Source organism: Oxyura jamaicensis, chromosome 1, assembly GCF_011077185.1.
Source record: "Oxyura jamaicensis isolate SHBP4307 breed ruddy duck chromosome 1, BPBGC_Ojam_1.0, whole genome shotgun sequence".
Taxonomy (NCBI): Eukaryota; Metazoa; Chordata; class Aves; order Anseriformes; family Anatidae; genus Oxyura; species Oxyura jamaicensis.
The window spans coordinates 6,406,392-6,424,061 of NC_048893.1; the positions used below are offsets into that span (position 1 = coordinate 6,406,392).

Genomic DNA, 17,670 nt, shown 5'->3' on the forward strand with positions numbered 1-17,670 from the left:
GGCTGCAGGTTTCACTTTTGTAGGTTCATTTCCAGTAGGTTGCACTTCCCAGGCTGGAAATGAGGAGAAATTCCTCCTCAAAAAGGGCGGTCAGCCGTTGGAACCAGGGAGGTGGTGGTGTCACCATCCCTGGGGGTGTATAAGGAAAGCTGGACATGGTGCTTAGGGACACGGTTTAATGGGTGATATTGGTTGTAGGGGGATGGTTGGAAAAGGTGATTTTGGAATTTTTCTCCAACATTAATGCTTTTGTTCCGTGACTCAGCCCAGACCTCTCTAACCTTTGAACACAAGGGAGGAACCTGCGGGCTCCCCGCACTTAAACCCGGCGCTGTGGGCCGCCCTCCTTCGGCTGCCAGCCAGCCGGGACGCTCCCCTACAGCACCCCACGGCTGCCAGGGATCCCCGGGACCCCCTTGAAGCCCCCCGAGACCTCTCTTTTAGGTTCCCCCCACGCCCCCACACCGCCAGGGGTCGCTGTGAGGAGCTCGGCGGCCCGCGGCCGGCCCCAGAAGTGACGACGTTGTTTTGCTTCGGCACCTCCGGCGGAGGAGGAAGAGGAGGAGGGGGAGGAGGAGGAGGAGGAGGAGGAAGGCCACCATGGACATCCTGAAGCGGGAGATCAGCCGCAAGCGGCAGCAGCTGGAGGACAAGGAGCTGGTGGGGGTGAGGCTGGGGGGCCTTGGGGACATCGGGGAAGGGGCCTTGGGGACAGCGGCCCTGGAGTCAGGGCCCCGCCGTGTTCCTGTGCTTGGGTTGCTTTGGGGCTGGGAGGTGGCGTGGGCTGGGGGTTAGGAGACGTTTCTGCACCCAGAGGTGGTCGGGCACTGGGACAGGCTCCTCAGGGTGGTGGGCACGGCCCTGAGCCTGCTGGAGTTCAAGGAGTGTTTGGACAATGCTCTCAGACACATGGCCTGATTTTTGGGTGGTCCTGTGTGGAGCCAGGAGTTGGAGTCGATGACCTCTGGGGGTCCCTTCCTACTCAGGATATTCCCTCTGGTCCTATCACTAGTTATCTGCGAGAAGAGGCTGACCCCCAGCTCCCCACACCTTCCTTTCAGGCAGTTGCAGAGAGCAGTAAGGTCTCCCCTGAGCCTCCTCTTCTCCAGCCCAAACACCCCCAGTTCCCTCAGCTGCTCCTCACAGGACTTGTGCTCCAGGCCCTTCACCAGCTTCATAGCCCTGCTCTGGACACGCTCCAGGGCCTCGATGTCCTTCTGGCAGTGAGGGGCCTAAAGCCGAACACAGCACTCAAGCGAAGCTAAGGGGAGCAGAGTGCTTTTGGAAACTTTTGAGATTTGAAATTTGAAAAGAGTTGCGGTTGATGGCTGTTGTGGATCGGGCAAAGTGGAGAGAAAGAAGAAATAGTTCATGTTAGAGCCAAAGAAATAGTTTAGTGTGATGTTTTGGGATTTGAGCCATCCTTTTGTCTGCAGCAGAAGCGTACTTGTTAAACACACATTAAGAGGAAATCTTCACTGTAAGTGTGGTGAGGCCCTGTCCCAGGCTGCCCAGAGGAGCTGTGGCTGCCCCATCCCTGGCAGTGCCCAAGGCCAGGCTGGATGGGGCTTTGGGCAGCCTGGGCTGGGGGGAGGTGTCCCTGCCCATGGCAGGAGGTGGCACTGGGGGGGCTTTGAGGTCCCTTCCAGCCCAAACCGTACTGGGATTTTGTGACACTGGGAGGCCTTCTGCTGACCTCAGTTCATGTTTGTGAGTTCGAGAGCAGTGGTTGGAGGCTTGGCTTCTCATCACAATGTGGCTCCCGGGGTTGGACACTACGAAGGTGTTAGAAAAGGCACTGATGGTTGCAGCTCATACCATTAGTAAGGCTGGGAAAGATCTCCAAGCTTACTTGGTCCAACCACCCCCCTACCACCACTATCACCCACTAAACCATGTCCCTAAAGCTGCAGCTGCCAGCCACAGTGTCTGGATGGTCTCATCAGACGCATTTCTTTGCAGGTACACCAAACTAGTATACAGAACGCACTGTACAAAGATGAGTACTCCCACTCAATTTATTTAGTGTAAAGTCACATTTTTAATGTGTTTATTAAACATCTTTCCTGTACTGTACAGTCTGAGCCTTGTTATGCATCTCTGAAGTGGAGCTTTACACTAACTGGGACCGTGGTCTTGTGTGGCAAAGTTTTTTTTTTTAAAGCGCTGGTGACCTCATTGGACTTTCAGGCCTGCTTATGAGTGTGCTGTGAAGTCACCCGGTGTTGCTGATTTTCAGAGGTGCTCCCAATTTGTTCTTTTTACTGGCACTGTAGCCATCTCTGTGAAAGGAGGTAGCTGAATTCACCACATCAAGTAAGGAAGTTCAATCTGGTTTTCCACAGGTTTCTGAAACTGTAAAATGTTAACAGCTTTCCTCTCTTTTAGGGAAATAAGAAATATTTCAAACGCAGTGAGTTAGCTAAAAAAGAAGAGGAAGCCTATTTCCAGAGATGCGGCTACAAGGTACTGTAATTATTCTTTCAGGAATTTGTGTGTTTTGCTTTGAAGTCTACATTTTATTACCAACAGTATAAATGTTGTTAATGATAATTGTTGTTCTTTGTTCAATCTGTTAATGTTATACATTAGCCTGTAAATGAGAAGCCACCTGGAGAGGTATGAGTTTCCAAAACCATTTTCAATGCAGGAAAAGATATGCATGACGTACAGCTACTTAAGTTTGTGTTATGGTTTGGCTTTTCCTTTTCTTTCTTTATTTTTTTGTGGAAAGCATGAAGTGGCTTGGGATCAAAGCTTGTCTCCTTTCTTTTCAAACTGTGCTTTTAGGCATGAACACTGGATCTGATATAGCCACCTCCCCATGTCAAAAAGAATGGATCCACTGTCCATTCAGCTAACTTTCAAAATCTTGTCAAAATGTCCAAAAGAAATCAGTATTGTGTGGGTGCATATTAAAAAGATCTGCCAACCTTCCTACTGTACGGATTTGTTCCTTTGGCCATCAGCCATCCAGCATTGAAAGAGTGCAACGCAGCATTTATTTTCTGGCTGGCAAAATAAGAGCAAACAATTGGTAACGTAGGGTGCACTTGGAAACAAATGAGTGATCTGGAAGGCTTTGTCTGCCTTGTAACGGTGTCAGGGAAATAGTTCTGCGATGGAAAGAATGCAATTTACTTTCTGTGCGTGTGCGTCTGCCTGCCTGCCTGATTATTTGATGTGGATGTGAGGGGGTCTGCATTCTCCTTAGAAAGACAGAGGCTCACCGTCTTGTTTACTGTTCCTGGGCACAGACAGGAACTTTGTTTTCAATTGAATGTGTCGCAGTCGGTGACTTATTCTGAAACCTTGATCCGTTTGTAGACTTATTTGAACACCCGCGCCAAAACGACTTTGGGAACGTGCAGCATATAGTCATGGGGAAGAGGTCTGTGAATGCAGTCGCTCTTCTGAGTGGAAGCGATGACGTGGTGCTTTTTGAGCATTGGCCTGAATTCTTCAGAACCATACACAACTGTTAAATGGGATCTCTGTGCTGCTACGAGATGGGTTTTGACTTGAAATGTAACCCTCAAAATGGTTTTAAAATAAGTTGCTTTGTTTAGTAACTTCCGAGCCTCCCAGATTTCTGCATTTGATCTTTACTGCATTAATAAGATGTAGAATATAGACTGATTTCTTTTCCAATTGAGGTGCTTTTCTGCTTTGCTGAGACTTAATAAGTTAAAATCATCTGATTTGCTTGAAAATGAAAGCGCTGAGACCAAAATAACTGTGGTAAAAATATCACTCGTAACTTGAAGTCCATCTGACAGAACGGACCAAATCTTTTTCCCCAATGCTGCTGTCTCTTTATGATTTCAAGAATGTTTGTGAGTTAAAGTTTGTACCTATCCTTCTGCCACGGGAGTGTATTTCTTTATATAGTTACATGGCTCTGTATTTTCTGTCCCTTGTCCACTCCCCCTCTCCTGCACTGATGGAAGTTTATTTTTTCCCTCCCTTTCTGTGTGAAGCATTGATTTGATTGTCCTTCCCTTGCTCGCTCTGAACACCTGTGATCATAGGATTGATTTCTGTGTCGGGTAGCATAGCCCTGAATAGAGATTTGGGGCTGAATCTTGGATCTGGAGCCATCGGGGTGGATCCCTGCATGGCCACGGAGCTGCACTGCCTTGAGAGAATGTAAAAGCTACTTGAAAAATAATCTGTCTAGTACAGTCATCAAACTGCTCAGCCTGAGTACACACACTGGAAATGACAACGTGCTGTCCGGGCACGGAGAATGGCGTAGGATTAAGTGGGATTATTCCCATTTAGCAACGACAGAAAGGAAATAAATTCCAACAAGTCTCGGAGAAAACAAGTTGTGAATGAGTACTGGAAATGTTTCCTGTTTTAGAAATATTACTGACAGCAATCTGCTGGTGCTACCAGCAGTGTCAAACTTGAGCTTACAGAGGGAACTGTAGTTACATGACTGCTGTCTCAAAGTTGCTTTGATCAAAGGGGGATTTTTTTGCATTATTAAAACATTGAGTAATGAAGAAGGAAAGCTCTTTTGATTCGGGGACCTTCTTTTAGATTAAAAGAAGTCATTAATGAGATGCTATCTTTATGAGGAGGTGTAGGTATCTTTTTTTAAACCCGCAAGAAGCTATGCTCATTTGGCAAGCTTGCTAGGAAGATTTCCTTAAACAAGCACCTCTCGAAACCCAGCTGAACCCCTGGATCACTGCTAATAGTCCTCAGCCCACTGAAGTTGCAGGTACCAAACATTTCAGGCTGACTGGACGTAGCAGCCCCGTTCTCTCTGCTCTCGGGTTTTCAGTTCTGCCTGTGCGCCCAGGCATGTGTTGGTGCTACTGCCTGGTGAGCTGGATGAGGTTAAGTGGGCTGAGAGGAGTACCTTCATTTTGTTTGCCAGATTATTTTCTGTTTGAATCGTTTCGCCCATCTGGGCCGTCGCACAGCAGCGCGAATGCCTTCGCGTGGGTAAGGAGGATAAGGCAGGGGCAGGAACCAACAGGCAGAGGGTGGGTTTGCTATTTTTGGCACCCATGCTGACATGTGATTGACAGACTTAAGCAGTTGTCCTTTCCGGTTGCAGGTTGCTTCCTGCAACCTGCAGAAGGCATTGTTAAATGCAGATACTTTTAAAAGCTTTTGTTGTTCTGTGAAATTCAATTATAGACAATAAAAACCATGAAACTAGAAGCTCGTAGTTGTATTACGATCTGTGTTGCAGAGTTCCTGCACCTTTACATTGTTATCCGTATGTAGGTTTATTTCCATCTGCTTATTAGTAACCGTCTGTTAAATGTAGGTGCAGCAACAGGAAGAGGAGGAGAAGCCACTGACTTCAACAAATCCAGTGCTGGAACTTGAACTGGCAGAAGAAAAATTACCAATGACTCTCTCCAGACAGGAGGTAAAATCAATAATCAAAAGCAAACGACTTCAGTTTATAGCAAACGCACCTGAAAGGTCTTGGTGGGGCTGTCTTTTCTAGTGAGCTGTACTTTTTAAAGGCAGTTTGTATTAAATAATGATTCCATTTGTACAGTCAGCAATTAAGGGTCATCAGGGATCTGCTGTCCACTTAAAGGACATGGGAGGTACAGATGGACCCTTTTTGTCATGGATTTGCACAGATGTGCTGTAACGTGTTACAGGTTTTTCAGATCATCTCTAAAATGGTGTCCTGATGCTTGGGTAATACTGGTGATGGCATGCTGACTTTTTCAAAGAATTTATTTTCCCTAGCTTCTCTTTGAAGCTCATAGATTCTAAATCTTGTTTCAGATCAAATTGTAGGAAATTTATCTTGATTTCTAGAAGAAATCCTGAAGCTAGAGCAAATGGTGTGTCCTTTACCCTTTCTAAGAATAAGAATACCTATGGGAATGTGAATTCATAAAACAGAACTATACCCCAAAGTAGAAGAGAAGCGGGAAGTTTAGATATAATATTAAATGCAGAATAAATTATCCGGGAAGTACCAGAATTCACAGCTGAGATCATCCAAGATGCCATTTTTTTCCCCTTAATTTCACAAGACAGTTCAGGCACAGAACTTTTTGTGTGGGATATTGGTTTCATGTTTCGTTTGAGATTTGGTTTGAGATTTTGGTATGCTTTGATTGAGGTGTAGGTATCCACCCCCTAGTTCTGATATTTTTGCAAGTTAAATATTTGCTAGCGTAGGCGAGACACTTGGAGAACTGAGTAAATGAATGTCTCCATGAATTTGTTTGCAATTGTCCAGCCAGTCTGCTGGTGTAGTTTCGTCACCAGAGTATTGCTTGGTGCTTCACTAAGCCTATTGCTTGGTACACCGAATGAATAATGTGTGTAAAGTCTGAATAGATTTATCAAGTAATGTGTGTGTTAAGGAACTGGGAGAATAAAATTCAGTTCTTGGCTTTGCCCATAACTGCAAATCAGCCGAGGGAGGCTGTTACACCTCAGTTATCATTAAATCACGTGAGATTATGGGACTTAATATTTACCAAATGCTTAAGGAAGAGAATTTTCAGATGTGCTGGGACAACGTGCAGCCTAGTTGGAGCGTATTTTATTGCCCCAGACCAGTGAGAGTGAAGGAGACAATCATTAACTTCCTTTGTGATCTTGCAAATGGTATTTATTCCCTGCCAGAGCGATGATTTTTGTGTATTTGTTTAAACAAGTCGTAGCAGGAAGAAGTTAGGCTATAGGAAACAGCTTGGGATTTTATGCAAAATTTAGATTGGTAATATTTGGAATGACCTTTCACTGAAATACCGTGGGAATTCTAAATTTAGATTGTAAAGTGTCTAGAACATTTTTGTACCGCTTAAAATATTGCCATTTCCTCTCCAGTCCAGCACAGCTTGTTATTTTAAGCAAAGCAAATAAATCCAGCCTTCAGGATTTTGCTTCCTTGATGGGTTTGCGTAAGGGAATGCTTTGATTCTTTACAGGTTATCAGGAGGTTACGAGAGAGAGGTGAGCCGGTGAGGCTGTTTGGAGAAACAGATTATGATGCGTTTCAGCGGCTGAGGAAGATAGAAATTCTTGCACCTGAAGTAAACAAGGTAACTCTTACTTATTGATGGTGGGATAACCAGTGAGGAGTGTGGTGAGAGTTCTTTGCACAAGTAAACCTCCTTTTGCTAGCCAGTTCCACCCTAGAAACCTTCTAGGCCTTTTCAGATGACAAAGGGGCCTCCAGGTGGCAGTAAAACCTGAGACTTTTATAAGCAGCAGACGGTCATTTACTGTTCACACTAGCCTGTTTGTTCAGGTAAGAAAGAAAACACTCCCGTGTTTCTGGTATGTTAGTAAATTTGCAAATCCCTCGATTCCACAGCTATAACTTGTTAAGGAAGCTTCATCTTCTCCTCCTTCTATTTAAAATATCCTTTGACTTCAGAAATGATTAATATATATCAGAGTTTACTGATTTATTCCTTTTGGGTTAAGAATTGGTTGATTAAGTGAAGAGATGTGATTGGGGTTTGTGTTGCATTTATTATCGACCAGATTTGCAGCCCAGCTGAGGGTGTGAAGCTATGGATTTTCTTCCATAGTTTGGGATAAACTGAATAGTTTGAAAAAAATGTTGCTGGGGCCGCCTAGAAAAGGACAACTTTTATCTGTTCAAATCCTTTAAAAAAGGATAAACAGATTTGAAAGTTTTCAAACATGATTTTGCTGACAAAAGCTTCCCTCCCACCACTGTTGTCTATGGTAAAGTTCTTGATGGCAGCAGTAGGAGTAATAGGAACTAGCAAGGTCATAAGTAGGGTTGTGTTGGAGTAGGGCATTTTAAACCTACTCCAACACAATCTACATAAAACATTCTGCTTAAAACATTGGCAATAAGGGGAAGCTACATAACTGTTTCATGTGATAGCACTCAGGTAGTGCTACTTGCATTATATTCAGCTTTTTCAGGGTGAGTGTGAAGACTTGGAGAGCTGATGGTGGTTATGCTTTTTGTTCTGTTTGTTTTGGGGTGCTCAGTGCCTTGCTTGGAGAAAATGTCTTGAAGGAAGTCCTAGAAGTTGATACAGTCCTCTGGGCTCTTCTCATGAAGATATGGTTAAAAAGTCTTGCTTATAGGTGTGAACATTTTATGCACGTGTTTTTTGTTAGGTACTGAAGCAATCCAGAAACTCTTTGTTGAACTCAGTTAATATTCAGACAACAAAATTAACCCCATGTGTATATTTTTACAGGAGCTGTATGCTCACTGTGACTGTTATGAACGGTTTTTAATTTGCTTGTTGTGTTGTTGTTATTATTTTTTTAAATAAACTAACAATTTCTTATCTTCTACAGGGTCTGAGAAATGACCTGAAGGCTGCCTTGGATAAGATTGACCAGCAGTATCTGAATGAGATTGTAGGTGGGCAAGAAGCAGGAGATGATGACTCGCAGAATGACTTGAAAGTCCACGAAGAGAATACTACTATTGAAGAACTGGAGGTATGTGATGGATAGATTTTAATTTAAGGAGTTCAGATGTATTTATTGTTATACTGTTGTGAGAAAGCTTCAAGATTGTTTTCAGCATTGAATCTAGGCATTCTGAAAAGTCCCTAAATATGCTCTGTTAGGAAATTAAGGTTGCTAAGCCTTGAATTGCACCATAGGGCCTACAGGAGACATGTGAAAACTCAAGGGATTGTTGTTTACAAAAAAAGGGGCAGAGCTTTCTGCAGGGCAAGTTAGGATTTCTGCAGTTAGAATTCCCCTGTAGAGATTTGGAATTAAAGAATTAAATAAAAAAGTATTACCTGCTCAGAAATTCTAAAGCCTTTCCAACGTATACTTGAGAGGGTGCTGAGCTTAGAGCAGATGAATTTTCCTTATATAAGAAAGGTGGACTCTGAAAAACAGATGCACAAAAAAGAATATTTGATATAAAGGCATTCAGGACAAAGAAGTGAAAATTAGAAGTAGGCAGTTAAAGAAACTACAAGTGCAGTGAAGCTGTGCCCCAGAAACTTGAGTGCTAATGACTACTGTGCTTTGAAAGTACCAAATTATTTGTGTACGTGAGTGCAGAACGAGTGCCATGAAATGCACTCAGCTCTTGGTATTTCCGGGTAGCATTTGGAAAAGCACATTAACTTGAGCTAAAGACTTTTACCCTTAATCTTCAAACTCTTTGCAGAAGTTAATCTTCTTAATATCCCTCCAAATACGTGTTTCGAAATAATCTGATTTATAACCAAAAGCTGAAATGAATACATTATTATTAGGAGAGAGCTTCGACCTTTTTCTTAGGGTACCTACCAGGAATTCTGGTGTAAAGTACCTGTAGTACCAGAAGGGGTACCAGCTGTAACGGGGCTGCTTTTAGCAATCTGTTAGCTCTCAAAATATTCCCTTTTTGAGGTGGTAGTACAGTCTTGGTTTGAGCCATGAAAGCAATCTTTATTATTATTTTTTACAAAGTTTGAAAACGCCACAGTCTGAACAGCACGCTGTTCTGACTGCATTCCTTTGAGCATAAAGGGTTGCACTGAAGGTAGTTCCAGATCTAGGAAATTTTAAAAATGAAACTCACTTTGGAAACGTGAGGGTGATGGAAATAAATTATAAATCCAGATATATCTACTGGAAAATATTTCTAGAAATTAATGTTAGTATTAACATTTCCAAGGTTTTAGCAGGAAGATGGAGTATTGGGATGACATGATAGTGTGGGTTTCTTTTTGGTTTTGTTTTCTGGTGGTTTTTTTTTTTTTTTTGGATTTATTCCCTCAATTTCACAGTTACAATTACATGAAGTGGTAGAATGATAGAAAGCCCCAGTACATCAGAGAAGTGAAATAACTTAAGGAAAACAAACAAAAAAAAAAAAACACAAAAAATACAGCAAATAATTAATAATTATTTTAAAAAATATTATTAAAGAATGATAAAAAAATAATTACTGTGTTCAGCTCTGGGGCCCCAGCATAAGAAGGGCATGGACCTGTTAGGGTGGGGCTGGAGAAAAGGCCATGACGATGGTCAGAGGGCTGGAGCACCTCGCTTACGATGAAAGGCTGAGAAAGTTGGGGTTATTTAACCTAGAAAAAAGAAGGTTCTGGGGAGACCTTGTAGTGGCCTTCCAGTACCTAGAGGGGGCTACAGGAATAACGGAGGGACTCTTTCAGGGAGCATAGTGATGGGATGAGGGGTAATGGTTTTAAGTGAAAAGAGGGTAGACTTGGATTAGCTATTAGGAAGATCAGATATTATTTGACTTAAATGTTTTTAATAGATTATTGAGTCCCAGTAAGTTATGTAGCTGCTTCATTCCATTTCCTAGCTAGTGTTTGGGTTTACTGGTGGGGTTTTTTACAGTTCACACTATGGTGAATCACACTCTGCTATGGTGGTGGTAAATATCTAGACAGTGTGGAAATCATTGCCTTTTTGTCTCCTGTTGTAGGCTTTGGGAGAATCCTTAGGACGGGGTGATGATCACTATGACATGGACATTATAACGAAATTCTTGAAGGTAACCCACTCCAATAGATTAATTATTCTGTAGCTGTGACATACCTTTTACTATTATGCAGATACATTCGGTGAGGTTCCAGCTGCTTGGAGAGAGAAGTTTTCATTGTGTTTATTTTATTATTATTATTAATAATACTTTGCTTTCCACTGCCTTGGCTAGCCACAGTAGTGACTTCTGTGAGACTTGGGAAAGAGCTGTTGGGAGAGCAAAATCTGGTTCTACTTTTCCAGACAAAATAAATATGGTTTTGATTTCCGTATGATAACTGAGGCAGTTGTGTGGAATTGCTTCTATGTGCCACATTAAAAACTCACAAGGAGTCCCCACCTGCCTTCCCCAGGAGCAGTGCAAATTAAAATGAGATGTCACCTGGTGCTGCTCTGTGAAATAAAAGAACTTAGGGGCAAGTCTGCTGGCTTTGCTGAAGAAGCAGGTTCAAGTGGATGGTACAAAATAGTTTCCTTGTTTCCTGTCAAGAAGCCTGTATTGTCTCTCATCTGAGTCATTTGCTCTCTGTGTAACTAATGTGATTAGCAGCAGCCACAGCAAGAGTTGAAGCTTTAATTTGTGTAAATCAGATAAGCTGACATTTTAGTAAAGTTTGGGCTGGGCAGGCAGACAAAGAAAGCTCAAAAATGGTTTTCTGGATAGAGAGAAGGTACATTTGGCATGTTCACATTCTGGTGTGTTGAATTTTCACTGCGTTCTTTACCATTCCTTAGCCTCCTCAAAAGTTGCTCTGAAATACCAACATCATCTTACCTTTCTGCTCTTTATATGACTCCCTCTTCCCTCAGAACACCGATACCCCCATTCCTGGTTTTCTCTGTACACACCTTTTTTTACGCCTCCACAAGCTTTTATGGTAGGATGATTGTTCCTATCCCTCCGTGCCCATCCCAGTGAAAGAGGATTTTTGCCTCTTTAATTCATTTTTCTCCCCAAAGTACTCATTTTGCTGTGTTGACTTAAACCGCCGTTCCCATCTGCTTTGGTGAGGCAGTCACTAGATGGCACCGTGACACAAATTTTCTCCTTGTGCAGTTTCTTCTCGGCGTTTGGGCCAAGGAGCTGAACGCCAGAGAGGACTACGTGAAGCGGGGAGTCCAGGGGAAGCTGAACAGTGCCACACAAAAGCAGACAGAGTCTTACCTGAGGCCACTCTTCAGGAAACTTCGGAAGAGGGTGAGTCACTTGTCAATGTCACTGTCCTTCAAGACCTAATTTAACTGCTGCTTTCAAAGCTCACAGTATTTAGTGCCTTTTCCTAAGGTAATGTTCCTTCAGCTGAAGATGAGAGGATAAGTGAATTGGTCAGAGTTTCTGGGGCTGGAGCCCATGACCCCAGTTCTGACCTTTTTATATTGACCAGCAAATCCTTCTGCCTACCCACTGCTCTTCCAGGGGTTGCTTTATGTACCACCTGTTCAATCCCAAAGAATTGGGATTGTGTTATGCAATTTGTCACTAGCTACTAGATGTAAACACTTAACCTCTCGTGCTTCAGCTAAATAAGGAAGGTGTTTTCCTTCGTTAAAGTCTTCGAGCTGGGGTAGGTGCTAAACTTCGTCTAAATGCTGAGTAGGATGATTTTCCTGAGTTGCATATTCGAAAGTAAAACTGTTTTTTTTTTTCCTTCTCTTGTAGACGCTTCCTGCAGACATCAAAGAATCAATAACAGATATTATTAAATTCATGTTGCAAAGAGAATACGTGAAGGTATGTTTGTATTCTTCCTGCGTGTTTAGGCTGGCTGGTTTTAATAGATGGGATTTGTACTTCAGCATCTCTCATTTTGCATCTTAAAGATATATAGCTGGAAATACACACAACGTATGTCAAATAAAATGAAAAATGGCCTTTAAAGGTTAGGCTCCAGATAGCGTTTGATCCACGGTCTGTCAGGAGGTCTTCTGATGGTGAAACTGCAGAGCTTGCAGGCACAAATACAATTCTCAGGTTGTATTAAATTGCAGAGGAATACTGAACTGGAAATCTGATAGAGTAAGGTTAAATGAAGGCATTGAATTCAAGGTAATAGGATGTTGATTAATTAATTAGCAATTAATTGAGGTGAATTGAGATACTGAATATGAGACTGTCCCTTTCTTTGGCCATACTCACATTAGCTGGTCTGGTAAGATTGAGGCAAACTAATGAGAAGTTTTCTGGACAAAGTCTGCTTTTAGGGAGGAGGCAAAAGTACTTCACCACACAAATTTAGAGGGAGCATTGGGCTGTGCTTGTAGCTGCCTTCAGAAGAGTAACTCAAATACTGATAGAGTTTGCTTAAGCATCCAGAGGAAATTTAGCCTCGTTTAGCCTTTGGTTATCCAGTATTTCATATTAGACTTGTGAGGACTTGGGGTAATTTGTCTAGTAAGTGAGCAAACCTGCTTTGTTACTGCAAAAAAATCGAGATGGCCTAAGGCAAGTTTAATCCAAATCATTTAAAAGTAGAACTTCAAGTGTGGGATGTGTGATAGTGGGGTTTTGTTTTGGGGCATTTTTTTTTCTGTTGGCTGTCATCATTATGCTGAAATTGCCTTTCTGATGCCTCCCCAGTGAAGCAGTGAGTGTGCAGGAACACAGTATATCTCCTAAGTTAATCACCTCCTCTGTCTCACAGGTGCTTGGCCGTATGTAAACTTCACAGATTCTGATTTAGGGGGAGGTTGAGTACATACTTGGAAGTGTTTTTCTTTAATGAGGCTAATGAGCCTTGTGCTTCTAAAGATCCTCATATCCTTTCTGTTTTGTTTCCTAAGACACTTACCTCTTGCCTCTTTCTGCCTCCTGTTGTTATGTATTTTATTTTGTATTTTTTTTTGCTTTGTGCAGCCTGACAAATACTGTCAGCCCCGATTTCTTATGGTTTTGTTAGGTGACAAGCTGCAAAGATTTAACTTTTGAAATCAACCTGCGATGGCAGGCAAATGGCAGAACGCAAGTTGCCCGCTCAACCTTAATTAACCTTGTTGCGACACTCCTGGAAGAGTCTTTAATTGCACGCTCACATACGATGTTTCGTTACAAAGCCGTACTGCAGTCAGCAAGTAGGTATTTGACAAAGGCTGTGCAGATCTCAACAGTGCCAAATGCGAAGAAACTGCACCCACTGGTCATGCTTGCAGCTTCATACTGTGTAGTCTCTGGGAGATGATAAATGAACTCCTTATCAGTGAGTCTTAGAGCTGTTCTTGGAGGAATGTCCTGCTCCAAATGATTCCCGAAGCTGTGTACGTGTCTGTCCCCCTCGCTTCCTGGTTCTCAGTTGCCATGCTTCTTTTTGTCCATGCTTTGTGCCTTTCACCCTTTCTTTTTGTGCCTTTCTCCTTTTCTTTCTGTTTGTCTTCCCTTACGCTTTATTCCCTTTCTTCCCCAGGGCTGGTGCCTGCCTCAGCTTTATGTTAAGAAACAGGGTCTGTCTTCATGGGGAGACTGCACAGTCATTCACTGCTGCTGCTCCGTTCATAAACATGCTTACAAATGTGCTTGTTTGACCCAATTTTTTAGAGAACTGACTGCTTCTCAGCCTCTTTGCAAGCTAACCGTTCTCCCTGATAGCAGCTGGTTTAGTCTGTAACCAAAATAGAAGAGGTGGTAAAGGTGATTGCAGCAGAAATGGGAACCTCAACAGGCTAAGTTGAAAATAATCCTGGTAAACTTTAGGTTTTAGTAAGTAAATATTAGTAACTATCATTCAGTACCTTCTTATATTACCTAATAGGTAGAGTCTGTAATCCTTGCTTACCTGACAGTTCAGAGTTCAGCATGGATGTGAATCATGTTAGGAAATTGTAGTGTAAAAATTGGTTCATACCATGCAATGAAACCTAATTCAGAGGGACTGGAATGTGTGCTGTTTATGGCAATGCAAAAATGCTCAAAAAAATGCTCAAAAAGCCTTCTGATGCCCTTTCTGGTTTTGCTAAGAGTGTGTACGCTGTGTTTCTTCAGGCAAACGATGCCTACCTTCAGATGGCTATCGGCAACGCTCCCTGGCCTATCGGGGTAACCATGGTCGGCATCCACGCTCGAACGGGTCGTGAAAAGATTTTCTCCAAGCACGTAGCCCACGTTCTCAACGATGAAACTCAAAGGAAATATATTCAGGTAACGGTAGCTTTGGAAGTCCAACAGATTTGATTTTGAAGTTAGGGGGTCCTTGAGAAATGGATCAGAGTTCATAGTTAACGAGTGATCAGGTAAAAAAGTCCCAGAATAGGACCTGCATCATCTTCAGTGCTGGCCGAGCAATGAATGCTTTCATGTCTAAAGCTGATAATCCTATCTTAACACCAAAGTAACTGTGACCACATGCTTTATTCTCCTCCGTTCCTTCGCTGCTCAACTTAAGGTTTTAACATCACTTGAGTTGGATACTCCTGTTGTGCTGCCATGAAATACAGCCCTTCTGACTATTCCTGCAACTAGATAATTGCTTTCATTTCACAAACACCTCTCTTTATTGGTGTGGGCTCAGAATTTCAGGTTTAATTCCGCCTGTACATACTCATGTGAGGAGCTTCTATTAGCTGTGGAATTAATAGTGGTGTTTCTCTTCTCTGACCTTCAGTGCAGTGGCTCATCTCTCCTCAGTTGGTAAATGTATTTGCCTCATGCCAGGTACAGTCTGATTGACATAAAGTCCTTTTGGCTTCACTCTGAAGCCTAGGAGCAGCATCGTGGAGCTTGGAGCTTCTGGCAGGAGAGGTTTACACAGAGGTTTACAGAGCCAGCAGATGAAATTTGATCAATTTGTTTGTAAGATGAAAACTGACGTGTGAGTTACACATCTTCAGAGACAGGCAGGCTCTCCTTAGTTGGGAGCCTTGCTGGGAGTTATCTGCTGGATGAAGTAGCTTGCTTAGGCTAAATAGGTTTTTGTTTGTCTATGTTAGGAGATTTGGACCGTGAAAGAAAATTGTTGTGGACCTCAGCATGGCTTTAATGCTTCTTCTCTAATTTTGGTGATTAATTGGCTCTCTGTCCATGTACCACTCTTCTAGCAGTAAGATCTCAGCTCTGTGGTGTTGTTTTATCTCTCTTAACATACCCCCTGGAAGATACAACATATATGAATCCCCCAGTTCGGCCCTTGAAAGTACATCTGTTGTTGAAGGAAATCTTCATGTTCATCTTCCCACTGTGAGTTTTTATCAATGCTCCTGAAGTGCACAACTGACAGAGCTGATACAAAGTTGGCTTTCAACATTTATGTTCTTCGTTTTAAATGCAAGGTCTTACTTAGCTGGTCTGGTTCAAACAGAGCACGTGGAGTGTTACCTGTGCTCCCAGCAGTGAAATCAGGATCAGGTTAGCTTGATGCACAGTGAACCTGCAATCATAACATCCCAAACAACGAGTCTGTACGCTGCTAGGACATGCTTTTGCCTTTTCAGTGCAGGCAGGAGTCTGGAAAACACCTTCTGTTTAATCGTTTTCTTTACAGTGAGGAGCTATCTCACAGATGGAGGATGTAATGACAGGCATGTGACTCTGCTGTTGTGGTGTTACAGCGTCGTTGCTAAATTACACTACCACAGCAGTTCTCCTTTGTATTAGGCATCTATGTATGACTTGAAAGAAAAATAACACAGCAGTTCTGTCAGGTGTTTTGGCAATCACAGAATCAGCGAATCACAGAAATGTAGGGTTGGAAGGGACCTTGAAAGATCATCGGGTCACACCCCCTGCCAAAGCAGGTTCCCTACAGCAGGCTGCCCAGGTAGGCGTCCAGATGGGCCTTGGATATCTCCAGAGAAAGAGACTCCACAGCCTCCCAGGGCAGCCTGTCCCAGTGCTCTGTCACCCTCATGGTGAAGTTCTTCCGCATGTCGGTGCGGAACTTCCTGCGCTCCATTTTGGGGCCATTACCCCTTGTCCTGTCCCCACAAACTACTGAAAAGAGCATTTGTTCTCGTGGGGGACTTCAACTTCCCAGCCACATCCTGGAAATAGAATACGGCTCAGAGGAAGCAGTCCAGGAGGTTTCTGGAGAAGGTGGAAAAGAGTTTCCTGCCGCAGCTGGTTAGTGAGCCTCCCAGGGGAGGTGCCCCGCTAGAGCTTCTGTTCAGAAGCAGAGAGGGAGTGGTGGGAGCTGTCTTGGGCAGAGCGAGCACGAAATGGCCGAGGTCTCTCTTCTTGGCAAAGTCAGCAGGGGGATCGGTAAAAGTGCTGTCTTTGGCAAAAGGGTTGTTAGGCATTGCCGTGGGCTGCCCAGGGAAGGGGCTGAGTCAGCAGCCCGGAGGTCTTTGAAAGACGTTTAGATGTAGCGCTTAGCGATAGGGTCAGGGGAGGCCTTGTTAGTGTTAGGCCAGAGGCTGGACTCATGCTGTTGGAGGTCTCTTCCACCGTCAATGATTCTGTGATCCTGTGTTCAAGGCAAGGCTGGAGCTGGTGCGTAGGGACGTGGTTTAGTGGGTGACAGTGGTAGCAGGGTGATGGTTGGGCCAGGTGATCTTGGAGGGCTTTTCCAACCTTAATGTTTCTATGATTCTCCGTTACGCCGATGAGAGGCTAGAGCCTGAGCTGGCAAAGGCCGTGTGGAACATGGGGAGCAAGGTAGGCAGGGCTGCAAGTTGCTGGCTCCTGCATTTTTGCCACCTAACCTTGCCATAAAAGTGGCCTCAAAGAAAGCCGGAGAAGGACTGGTATCAGGGAGCGCAGCCATGGAAGCAGGAATGGTGGCTTTGAAGAAATGGAGGGGAGGTTTGGATGAGGTGTGAGGTGGGGAAGGAATTCTTCACTCAGAGCACAAAGCGCACATGGGAATTAGGGCTGAAGATGCAGCTTGCCTCTGTTCTTTTCCAAGGAGACCTGAATGAAATTTCCTAAAAAGCAGTGTTAAAAATAGACCCAGGGCACAGGGTGGGAGGCGCAGGGGAGTCCCGTGGCCGAGGGGCAGCCTTTGTCTGTGGCAGGCAAAAAGGCGCGAGGGAGCCAGCCCCGCAAAAGGGGCCCTCAGCCCCCCACCCCACCTCACCTCACGCCCCCAGCGCTCCTCGTTCTTGCTCATGAGGGCATCGTCCGGGCTAGTCGCAGCACAGCCGCCCAAGTTTGGCCACGCATGGGCCACTCCATCACAGAGGCTTGCTGAGGTCACAGCGGCCACCCCTGCCCCGCCTTTGCTGCGGGCCCTATAAAAAGCCCCCCCTGCCGCTGGCCCGCCACTCGCTGAGCTCCTGCGTCCTCTG

The 17,670-nt window shown here is 44.0% G+C and overlaps 1 protein-coding gene across 2 annotated transcripts in view; it reads left to right on the top strand.

Moving 5' to 3' along the window:
* Positions 1-503: 503 nt before the first annotated feature.
* Positions 504-17,670, top strand: part of PRPF18 (pre-mRNA processing factor 18) — a 19,152-nt gene continuing 1,985 nt past the window's right edge. Inside the window, exons 1-10 of one of the 2 annotated variants that reach the window (XM_035334274.1) lie at positions 504-666; positions 2,389-2,466; positions 2,593-2,619; positions 5,291-5,395; positions 6,930-7,043; positions 8,293-8,439; positions 10,400-10,468; positions 11,516-11,656; positions 12,119-12,190; positions 14,432-14,587. In XM_035334274.1, coding sequence (XP_035190165.1) covers positions 601-666; positions 2,389-2,466; positions 2,593-2,619; positions 5,291-5,395; positions 6,930-7,043; positions 8,293-8,439; positions 10,400-10,468; positions 11,516-11,656; positions 12,119-12,190; positions 14,432-14,587 — 975 coding nt within the window. In that variant the 5' untranslated portion in view covers positions 504-600. The remainder of the gene's footprint in view (positions 667-2,388; positions 2,467-2,592; positions 2,620-5,290; positions 5,396-6,929; positions 7,044-8,292; positions 8,440-10,399; positions 10,469-11,515; positions 11,657-12,118; positions 12,191-14,431; positions 14,588-17,670) is intronic. The other variant, XM_035334281.1, reaches the window with a different exon arrangement.